This window comes from Ictidomys tridecemlineatus, chromosome 10 (assembly GCF_052094955.1).
Source record: "Ictidomys tridecemlineatus isolate mIctTri1 chromosome 10, mIctTri1.hap1, whole genome shotgun sequence".
Lineage (NCBI taxonomy): Eukaryota > Metazoa > Chordata > Mammalia > Rodentia > Sciuridae > Ictidomys > Ictidomys tridecemlineatus.
Window position 1 is genome coordinate 52502086 of NC_135486.1, and position 12480 is coordinate 52514565.

At 32.0% G+C, this 12480-nt stretch overlaps 1 protein-coding gene across 22 annotated transcripts in view; it reads right to left on the bottom strand.

Moving 5' to 3' along the window:
- The window catches only part of Cdc42bpa (CDC42 binding protein kinase alpha), a 311232-nt gene that overhangs the window by 43682 nt on the left and 255070 nt on the right, over positions 1-12480 (bottom strand). For 14 of the 22 annotated variants that reach the window (XM_040277554.2, XM_040277549.2, XM_040277547.2 and 11 more), the window contains one exon: positions 3121-3204. In XM_040277554.2, coding sequence (XP_040133488.1) covers positions 3121-3204 — 84 coding nt within the window. Of the gene's footprint in view, positions 1-3120; positions 3205-7172; positions 7281-12480 lie in introns of all 22 variants that reach the window. The other 8 variants (XM_040277548.2, XM_040277544.2, XM_040277542.2 and 5 more) reach the window with 1 other exon arrangement.

The following is a 12480-nucleotide window of genomic DNA, read 5'->3' on the forward strand; positions in this document are numbered from 1 at the left end:
CCAGTATTTCTATTGCTTTTTCTTAAATTTTTTTAACTTCTTTGCTCATTTCTTCGCTAAATTAAAAAATCCACCTCTTTATCTATTTGTCACAAGGCATTATCTGCTAGTGTATTTGTTCTTGAATTCCCTGTACACTAGCCTATATTCCTGAAATCACATTGTATTTTAAATTGTAGTTTTCTCCTAAATGCTTTATCTTCTTTTTTCAAATTTTCCTTTTTCAAAACAACCTTCGCTTTTAAGGTTTAGAATTCTCATTTTTTAAATTTAAGTTTCTATTATTTGAGAAATAAATTTCTTTTGAAATATTCACTGTAATTCCTCCTCTTTCTTCTCTTTTTTGGTTCTGGGGTTGAACACAAAATCTTAACACTGATGGATGCTTCCATACCCCACTATCCACTAATTTTCACTGGTTTTGTAGAGACAAACCACTTTTTTTTTGTTGTTGTTGTAGATGTACAGAATACTTTATTTTATTTATTTTAATATGGTGCTTCTAGGGTTGAACTCAGTGCCTCATACATGCTAGGCAAGCGCTCTGCCACTGAGCCACAACCCCAACCTGAAACAAACACTCTTTGATTGGCAGACTTTTATCTTTTATTAAGATATTTTATACCTTATTCTTCTTAAAATGTAATCATTTTGTGTGAGATTTAACTGTAACTCTTTTCAGTTGATCAGTTTTACCTTTAACTTTCCCTATCCTTTTATGTGGAAATGGTGGGCCAGGATAGTTTTTGTAGCTCCAGAGCTCTAGATTTCCTTTTCTGTTATTTTCATAAAATGAAAAAAACATATACAGGATCTCATACTTTCTAAGATCTTTATTCCCTCTTCTTATCTATTTGGACTCCCACTTTTCTTCCCTGTCCTATTCAATTTTGAATCTACATCCAACTATTTCTCCATAGGACAGGACTTTGATCTGGAAAGGCATTTCTAATTTGTTAGTTTTGAGAACTCCTAACTTTAGCACTGCCAGATCTTTCTCTACTTATATCTCCTTATGCTTACTGTGGAATGGCACTTGAGAAATCCCTTCCCAGTTTCGGCTACTGTCCTCAGATCTTTCCAGGAGTAATTAATGCTCCCTTGCTAGTTTTGTAGCCAAGGGTCATTATAAGTCACTTCGCTTTATCTCAATTTACACAAATATAACTTTAAATACCGCAAAGGTCTTATAGATGCTGGTGATTTGTTCATTTACATTTTGGAGTGTATGGGAAAATAACTTAATCTATAATTGTTTGTTTTATGTGTAGTATACATCTGTGTCCTCTACTTTCCTTTTCTACCTTTCATATGTCTTTACTTTAAGCTATGCAGCTTATACCTGGTTCTTTTGGCATGTTCACTCTGGGGAAAGGCAGCTGCCATGTAGGAAGACTAGCATTGTCATGCTGGAAAGACTGTAAGCGGTTGAATGACAGCCAGCATCAAATGCCTACCCCTGGAAGTGAACAATCCAGCTCAGTTGAACCTTCAGATGATGGCAGTCTCAGCTGTTATTTAACTACAATTACATGGAAAGCTCCTAATAAGAGCTTCCCAGATGAATCATTCCAAAATTCATAGCCCAATAATTTGTAAGCATAAAAAGGGGTTGTTTCAATACATTAAGATTTCAGATAATTTGCTGGATGTGGTGTGGCACACCTGTATTCCCAGTGGCTTGGGAGGCTGAGGCTGTGGCAGGAGAATCGCAAGTTCCGCTAAGCAACTCAGTGAGACCCTGTCTCTAAAGAAAATACAAAATAGGGCTGGGGAGTGTGACTCAGTGTTGAGTGCCCCTGAGTTTGATCCCCTGTACCAAAAAAAAAAAAAAAAAAAAGATTTCAGACAATTTATTACACAGCAGGAGTACCAAGTCACCATGTTTTCCTTTCTTTACTCTTTTTCATGACTATTTTCTTTCAAAGGTTTAAAATTTATACTTTTTACTTACTAATCTCCTATTTATTCCCTTCCACTTATGAAGATCCATACTTATGCTTAATTTCCTTACTGAGTTACCAATATTTATTTATTTGACATTTTATATGATATTACAAATATAAATATACTTATGATGTATATTATGCCAATATCATTCTAGGTTCTTTACAAACATTAAATTTGTCTAAAACTCATAAACTATTCAATGAAATGGGTATTAGTATTGTCTCTCTCTCTTTTTTATTTTTTGAATGAGGAAATGAAAGCACAGAAAGGTAAACAATATGTTTGAGATTACTAACTGCTAATTTAGGAAGTCTGGCCAGGGATTTAAAATGTTAACCACCAGACAATATCACCTATATACTTTTTCTCCAGGCAAGACCAATACATGCTCACTCTACACTGTGTTTCTATTTACATTATTTTTGGACTGTTTTGAATGTACATCTGCTTTTCCTTTGGTTTCTTTGCTTTTAGAGGCCATAGTAAATTCCTCTAAGATTTGAACGTACATTTGCTTTTTCTTGGTTTTTTTACTCTCTTGATAGGCATATATTATTCAGTTTATGGTCTTTCTTTTATACCACTTATACTTTTTTCAGATCTGCTTATCTTTCTCTCATTCTACGTTTTTGGTTTATGTTTTTGAGAGGTAATTCATTTCAGTTTTCCAATTTCTAGAATTTCTTTGTAGGAATCTGAGAAAAGCAACTAAATCTTTATGTTCTGTTCTCTATAATACATGTGTCATAGTCAATTGACTAGAATGAAGGGAAAGGGGAAGCAAGATAGATTCAACTGAGTTTTTCACTAAACATTTATCTTTCTCAGTGCTTTGTTTAATAATCCCAATTCCATATTCTTGCATTGAAGACCTCAACTTAATGTTTTCCTCAGGCAACAATCCAGAGTAGTTTCTGGAAGAAGCATTACACCTTACTTAGACTTTAAAACACTGAATTTAGGACAGAAAAAAAAAAAATCCCAAAACTGTACAAGCTTCCTATCTTTCTCATTAGTGATTATTTCCATTCATACTGAGTTTATTTTCCTTCCATGCTTTTATGTTTTTAACTTTGAAGAAATCAGAATTAAAAGCATAGTATATAAACAAGCAAAAGAAATACACTATCCTTTTTTTTTTTGAACACATTATGTTTATAACTAGAGTACCTTAGGTGGAAAACCAGTTGAACCAGGGCATCCCTTTTTTCTTAAGGTTGGTGTGTGAACTGGAGGTGGAGCACTGTCTGCAATCTGAACCCAGAGGCAAAAAGGGAAACAAATGTCATGAAACATTTCATTCATCTTACACATAACTAGAAAGAAACCAAAGTAAATAGAAATGAACAAACATCAATTAGGCAAAGAGTTCTACTAGTTAATCTCATCGAAGTTGAAATTCTCATAGTACTGATCATTTAAATTTTATTCTGCAATGTCTACATTGAAATTTGTTCAATTAGTAAAAAATATTTCAGTCTGGAAATTTTAAAATGAATAATTTGGAAAAGAAAATCCATGGAAGAAAACCAAACCAAATCAAAGAATCAGAGCATGTAACCTACATATAAAAATGAGGATACTAACTTTCCATTCCTATGAATTTGATATATTCATCCTAAAAAGTATCTAATTTTTATTTATAATAAAAATATTTAGAAGATTCCTTTTTACTACTTGACCTCCATTTTTAGAACATACATTAAATGTGTGGAATACAAATAACTGTGGATTTGAATATACAGGTAGAGATTAGTGGGATTTTGTAAAATTAATTACCAAATAAGAGAGTTAAATTATTTAAAATTACTGGAATTCTGAATTTAACACAAATTTAGTTACAAACTATTATCTTTATTAGTAGGCAAACAGTTTTATAAGGTATTATTGTAAGCTATTTCTTTGAAATAAATCATTGATTTATTGGATGTTACTGTATGTGGGGGACATGACAAAGAGACAATATTTAATTAGAAAAGTATTTAAAAAGATGAGAAATAACATCCTTTTAGAATATTAAGTAAGAAAATAAGTTATATCCTAATTTTAATATTTAAAAATATTAGGAGAAAAATTGATGGTCTCTCTTTGCCTTTATTACATATAACTTCCAAAAATAGACTATTTGACATTCAGTATAGCCTTAAAATGGAATTCAGTGTGTTTTTTAGGATCTTCTGTTTAACTGTGAGTTTAGTTCTAACTGGAACTATATTTCCTTTTGAATAGCTTGAACCCAATCTATAATTCAACATTTGAGAGGATAAATTTAAAAGATAAGAAAGTAAACACTGAAAAATCTATGTAAAAGTTAATGAAAAAAATTAACAGTAAACAAAACTTTCATTAGAATTCTATAGAAAGTTCAAGAAATGTTATGTAAATTAAAAAAGAGTCAAGCAAAGGTGCTGGATACAAGATCAACAGAGTTTAAAAAGATAAGCAATGCCTAACTTTTAAAATAAAGTATTTAAAGAGATCCCACTCATCAGAGTAATTAAATTTTAAGATACCTAGGAACAAATCTAATAACATGGAGTACACTGAAAGTAATGCAACCTTATTTAAGGATGTAAAAGAATAACCAACAACTATGCATATCATGTTCATAGACAGAAATGCCCAATATCATGAAGATGTCAATTCTTTTCAAATAAATCTATAAGTTCAATGCAATTCCAATCAAAAGCCCCTCATGGAACTTGACAAGTTAATACTAAAAGTAATATGGAAAACCAAAGGGTCAAGATGAAAAAGAATCAAGTTTTTTGGGGGTGGCTCACTATACCAGGTATCAAGAATTATTTTAGGGCTAGAATAAATAAGATGATTTGGTATCAGTGCAGAAATAAGCAAAAGGGCAGTGAAAGAGAAAGAGAACTCCAACGGACCCATGCACACAAAGTAGTGTTGGGTTTACAAATCAAAGGAGGGGAAATATAAAAGAGCCAGATGTTGATATGGGAAAAACAGATTAGAATCCCACTTTCTATTATATATAACAATAAATTTCAGTTTCATTAAGGTCATAAAAGCCAAAGTTTTAAACTCCTAGAAGAAAATATGGAAGAAAATCTTCATAATCTCTGCACTGCAAAAGAACTGCTTTAAAAAAACTGCATAAAAAAGCATAAGTAACAAAGGAAATGACTGATAAAACTGACAACTTTAAAATGAACATTTCTGCAAGACAGAAGATACCACAAATAAAATTTTAAAATAAACCAAGACCAGAAGAAAATATTTACAATGCATATAGCCAGCAAAGAATTAGTATCCAGAATATATAAAGGATATTTATAAAACAAGAGGAAAAGTAAGTCAGTAGAACAATGGACAAAAACATTAACAGGCAAATCATCCATAGCCAACAAACATATATAAAAAAAGATGCTTTTCTAAAAAGATATATTAGAAAACAGAATCAAGTTAAAACAAAAATGTCACTTTATACCTATTAGATTGACATAAGTTAATAGCTGATAGTACCAAGCTATGGCAAGGATGTGGGCAAACAGGGAACTCTCACACACTGCTGGTAGGAATGAAAACAGGTTCAACCACTATGGAAAACAGTTTGGTAAGATCTAGTTAAAACCAAAAATACATAAAGCCCAGTAACTCCACTTCTATGTATAAATGCTAAACAAACTGCACATTTGCAAAGGTAGATAGATATTAAGAGGTTCACTTCAGTGCTGATTATAATAATAAAAAACTGGAATCACTTAAATATCCAACAACAGAAGAATGGATAAATAGCTGTGGCATATTCAAACAATGAAACATTATGCCGCAGTTATAATGAATGAACTAAATGGACATGTATCTGTATGATTAAACCTCAATGCATACTTATGAGTGAAAAAAGATGCAGAAGGACACAGTTAACATTTCTGCAAATTTTAAATACATGACAAACATTACTATATATTGTTTATGGATACAAATGAAATAAACAGGTGAAACCAAGGAAGGGGATATGCATCCAGATTCTAGATATTCTAGATATCTGGGAAAAAAGAGAGGAATGGTGTAAGGGAAGACATTAACTGGTTCTGGAATATTTTTTCTTTGGGGAAAAAAACTGAAAAAGTAAAATAAAATATTCTTATCTGTTAAATCTGTGGGTGATAGGTATTTATTATATTATTCTGTATATGCCTGAAAGGTTTTATCATTAAAATAAAATTCCATTAACCCCAAATATTGAAACAATTGTAACTAAAAATACTGAGGGTTTCATTAACCAGTCTGAGGACTGTATCATAGTTGGGAAACAAGTCATGACTACAGTTCACACTTAAGACAACTTCTTACACTGAAACATCTGCTCCTGTGGATAGCTAGACACAGTTTTGTTGATCACAAAGAGGGAAGCAAAGGAGCTCTGCAGGAACTGTAATGCTAAGTGAAAAACTAGGACTGTGTCACAAGGCAGGTAGCATGAACTGAGACACAACATATTGTTCTAACCTGTGCAGGAAATTGTCTCTGGTGAGAAAACCAGCCAATTGGCTGTTAAAAGCCATGGCTTGACATGAAGTGTAAAAACAACACATTTTTTGGTACTATTAAAGGGCATGGTACAGTTTAGTTAAGCTAGTACCTGAGGTGGATTCAGCAGTCAGAATAAAATACTCAGCTGCCAGCAGTGGCAATTTTATTTTTAAGCCGTGCTTATGATGTAACAGATGAGTTATATCATGGTTTATTAAGTTTATTATAAGAATTAAAATGTGAGAATGTCACCTACATTGCATGTACCTTCAGAATTTGTATCTGTTAATTCTAACCTTTACATAAAACTATCCTGTGTTCCGCATAGTTCTATACCATGTAGACAGATTGCTATTAGAGTTATATTTTTGTCTATTTTAGGTAAGTTTAGGGGAACAATTTTCTAATTCATTTTCTATTCCTATCTACATTATCATTTAAAAGTAATGACCTCTAGGGCCGGGGTTATGGCTCCATGGTAGAGCGCCTGCTGAGCATGCATGAGGCACAGGGCTGGATTCCAACACCACATAAAAATAAAACAAAATAAAGGTATCGTGTTCATCTACAACTTAAAAAAAAAATTAAAAAAGTAATGACCTCTAACTTATTACAAAATCTATTTGATTAACAAAAGATAGATTTCACTTTTTTTCCCCCTCCAATTCTCTTTTCTGACACAAGTGTAAGAAAAGGGGAGCAAGGTTGCTCCAATGAAGCACCTTAACTGGCTCAGCTTCACTAGATATGGAAGGACTTGTGGACCTTGACTGGATGTTTACATACTTGATGCTCAGGTTCCATACATAAGTGTTTTCAACGGGATCAGTCTAGGAAAGTAAGTCAGGAAAAACAAAAACCCAAGAAATCACTTTTAAATATTGTGTAGCTCTTAGAAAATTCCTATAAGGCATGATTATGACAACATTTCTTGAAAACGGAGGACAATAAACTTCAGTTTAAATATTCATTTTAGGGATGTGATATGTCATTACACAAAAGCATAACCACTAGCTTTAATATAATCAAGGGTTAAGATAACAGAAATTAACCAAAGGCAAGGTGATAACCTTCATTGCTCATCTCTTACTCTGAGCACTGGTCTCTACTGCATAATCAATATTTGTATTCCTTATAGAACTTTTTATTTCACAAAGCAAATCATACATGTGAAGTAAATGTTGCAGATCAGACATAATTTTGTCCTTGATAAAAATGAAATTTGTTCTTTTATTAGACATTAGTGAAAGCAAAAGAAGCTAATATCAGCTTTGTGCTTGTCACTTAAGTCAATTCCTTTTAATTTTGCAGCAGCAGAAATCCAGCACTTATACTCACTTATATCCTTTAAGCTAAGTACTTTCAGAAATTGAAATGCTTTGAATTAAAATTTTAAAGATGTTATAAAGCACAATGATTGAGCATCTATTCCATTTGGCAATTTTCAAAATTACTAGGATTGAGTTTTTAAAATAAAAGGCAATAAAGACAATTTGGAAAATAGGTTAGGAAATTTGTTTTAAATATATTGTATAAAAAGAACAATGCTATGATCAGAAGTTACAAATCAATAAAAAACAGCATCAGAGGCTAAGTATTTTAAGTACATAAAATTATTTTCCCTTCTTATAACTGTCACTGATGGATGATTTAGACACAGTCATGAGACTATGTCTTGACAAAACAGAATTATTCAATGATTAAAAGAATAATGACCCTTAAATTTGAAACTAAGTGAATAAAACTTCTTAAAATTCTAGGTTGAATCATCAATGACTGAGAATACACAAACTTGGGAGAGAAAAGGTTTTCCCAAAATTAACTTTTTAGCTTTGATTTCAGCTCCACAGAATTCTGGCACATGACATTGTTCTCTAAATGTTGCTAAGAGCCACAGCCAAGTAATATGATGCATGGCATTTTTGGTTGAAAGGTGACGCCAGCTAGCCATTGAGATGATATGATTATGTTAAGATTTGCATTCATATGGATATTGGACTCCTGCTGTTCACCTCAGCCTGCACAGGACTCCTGGAGAGTTTTCATTGGTTGGGGAAGTGCAGTAGGAAGGAATTCCGGGGGAGGAACTTCCTCTGGGGTTCGGGGAGAAGCTGAGTGTGTGGATTGGCAATCTTCCCACACGGCGTGTGCCGGGGCATTGGAGGCAGTTTCAAAAATAAAGTTTGTTCCTGCTTGAGTGGCTCGTGATTTTGTGCCCAGCCAGACTGCGGCAAATGTACAAATCATTTTCTCAAGTTGAGGTTATTTTCCCATGTACAACTGAAGTAGAATATTCTTCTGGATTTATGATGTGTTATTTATATAAAACAGTTAACTTTTGTTCAAAGTGGGAATTTCTATAATCTGATGGAGGTGTGGGAGAAATAGACTACTAAGCTGGCAACATTAGAGGGTCCCTCTACAGGTATCCCCAAGTGTAGCCTCCCAGGGTGGTGGGTATAGGCAGGCACTATGGTGGCAAGGCTTTGGTGGCTGGTCAATGTAATCACTACCAGGACTTAGACCTTTAATTTTTAGATTAAGGAGAAGTGAGGAGAGAAGAAGAGTCTCCATGAGGGCATCAAGGGGACTTGGACCAGCAGTTAATCACCAAATGCTAGGAAAATATTTCAATATTTTAAATTCTGGAGCTACTGAACTGAAGCTTACCAGCTAAATATCAGCTGTTGTGTAACATGGAATATTCCTTACAACTAATATGTTTTATGAATTTGAAGGGCCAAGTCTGAATCCTGTCTCTCAACTCCACATTTAGCATTCTTTTTATTCTATCAGGGGTTATCTCTATGGCAGGGGTACTCAAAATAACTTTATGATTATGGAGGCCAAGTCACGTTATTTCCCTTCTTGATAGTGACCTCTGGCCAGGAAAAAGACCATAAAAGAAGAAAATGATACTAAAGACAACTTTTGCCCAGTTCATAGTTTTATTCAGGGGTAGTCACTGGAGATGATTATCTATTTAAGTTATTAATCTAAAATATGATACTAGGCTGGGAATAAGGCAGAAATGTCTTTCACTTTCTAAAAATCTCCTCCTTTTTGTTTATATAAGATTATAAAAATTGTAAGATGAATAAGTATACACAGGGAGAGAGGAAGTTCAGTTACAGTGGAATAAGCAAAGGAGTACTGACACATTTTATACTTACAAGAACTTAAAAGTAACTCAAATAATTATCTCATAACATTTCAAAGACGTGTTCAAGTAGAAGGTTTTTTATGTGTAAAAAAGGGAACCATTTAAAGAAAACTTTATTAGAGTTTCTAAATCCTGGGCCAAAGGCAATGCTGTGATAAGACGGACTGACACAGTCTGTCACAGTAACAATGGGTCTGTACCTCTGGGTCCAATGACTTAAAAACTCTAAACATGAAAAAGAACTTGCTGTTTCCACTAGGAATAATTAAAATTTTACAGCAGGCCTGCTCGTTGAGCCATATAAACACATGCCCATACAAGTGGAGCACACTGTTTTATACTGTCCTGCTCTGAAATTAAAATATGCTGCCTCAAGCCATTTTGTCAGTATGCAGTCTAATAAGGGGTTTACATTACAAAATTAGCAACCTTCAAAAGCAGGGTTACCATTGCCCCACAGTTGTTAAAACATTTATCAATATGTTTTATGACCCTATGAAAATGTAACATTACGACAGTGAGATAGATACTAGAGAAAAGGGACAAAAATCCACTATTGATCAAGTCTCTCACATTACTCTTAAAACTTCTGAGGCTTTTAAAACACATCTTTTGGTTCATCTGAAGATTACTCTCATTTCTTAAAGTCTTTTTATTCATCTTAATAAAAAATGAAATAAAGCAATATAAAGGTGAATAGATTTTTAAAATGACTTTCTATTTTTTTTTTAATTTTTTAGTGTAGATGAATGCAACATCTTTACTTATTTATTTATTTTTATGTGGTGCTGAGGGTGGAACCTAGTGCCTCATACATGCTAGGTGAGTGCTCTACCACTGAGCCACAATCCAAGCAAAAAAAATGATTTTCTTAGCTGACTGAGGTAAAACCTGGTTATATCCAGAAACAGAAAATATTTAAATTAAAAATATAACCAATATCAATTGTAATAAAATAAAATTATGAAAATTATGATACTTGCTTTATAGAGTTGCATGCTGTTAAGGTAAAAATTAATTTCAGATTAAATAAAAATCAAGTTATTTTTCTTTTAAAAATTTAAAAAATAAGTAAATATATTGGTATACTATTTTGAGATGGCATTAACAGAACATATCAAGATGCTGAACTCTGGACTTTTGAAAATGAATATATAGTTAAAGTTTAAAAATAACCACTTTACTTTCAAATGTTGTTTCTCATAAATATAAGGAACAAAGTTTACTAAAGCTGAGTAAAATCATGGCAAAAAGACAAAAATTTTGACCATCAAACTTTAAAAAATACTCTAGGTTTTCTAAAGACTATAGTTGAAGTGGGTAGCTAATGACATTAGAATTACAATATTTCATTTCATTTCTGAATTACTGCCAGTATAAACAATCTCATATGTGCTTTAATAATACTAATAAGAAAAAATACAATATCAAATATTTTCACATCAAAGTTTTAAACAGGACTATGGTTTTCAACATGTTATTATTTTAATTAATAAAATCAAATGCTTACCATGCATAGCAATCAATGGCTTATTCTAAACATTAAAAGACAATTCAATTAAACTTTCAGGATATTCAATGATCACATGTTAGAATTCAACCTAGCCTAAAATCAGTTTTAATAATTAGTTGGGAACGATTCAGATGTAGTACAGCAGCAAAGCAACCAATTGATAACATTAAAACTTTAAAAACTAACATAATCATCATTATTAAACTATGGAAGTTAAACTCTTTGCATCAAGAAAAATATTATAGTACCAAGTATAAGCAATTATTAATATACCAAAACTTAATAAATATAATATACAACCAAAGCAAGAGATAAATGTTAATTTGGAAACTGGATTTATAGTTATAGAAAGAAATGATAAAAAGAGAAAACAGCAAAAAAGCAATAAATAGCTAATATTCATTGGACAGTATACTTTGATTTTGTCCAAAGACCCTGGAAACAAATTTTAACTAAATGGCATAAGCAATTCAGTCTATATTTCTAAGTTGCAATCCACTCAGAAAAAATAATTAAGAAACACTCTTCTGTAGAACAAATAAATTTTTCCTAATTTTTGGTTAACAAATTTTTTCTTAAGTAATCATTTTAATAAGTTACTTTGATGAATAGGCATTACAGATGTCTATTATACTCCAGTTTTATTTTTACTTAACTCTGTTATTAATTTAAAAAAGGCAGAAAAGCTGAATATTAATATTGTCCACAATGCACAGCACTGTCATACTAAAAGTCTATAATGTTCCCTGAATCCATTAGGACTTTCCTCACAATGTAATTTTAGAGTATACTGTACAGTAAAATTGAAAGTTGTTTTTTTTTTTTTTTTTTTAATCTTTCAGGGTCAGGCAAATGTCTGATTTTTAGATCACTTACATCTCAAGAATTTCTTAAATTACGCACTACTTTTTTTCTAGAAATAATAAAAATAACTAAAAATTTCATCTTGAGTATGCATCAGTGGGCCTTTTCTATCCCCTAATAATTACAGATTTGTTTAAGTAGCAATATTCTAATGAGACCTTATTTTAAGTAAAAGATACCAAAGTATAATATGAACTATAAATGATCAACTTAGTAAACAACAGCTTGCATTTAACATGCCATTTATATAAAATTCTAAGTTAACAGAAAAATATTCAATTTTAAAAATTTTATTTATCCTTTAGCTAGAAATATTTTAGAAGAAAAAGGAGCAAGTAGTCTTTTTTTTTTTTTTTTTTGTGTGTGTGTGTGTATGTGTGGTGCTGGGGATTGAACCCAGGGCCTTGTGGATGCAATGCTAAAATTCTACTAATTGAACTGTATCTCCAGCCGCTAGCCTAATGTTTTACATTCAGAACATTTATTAATC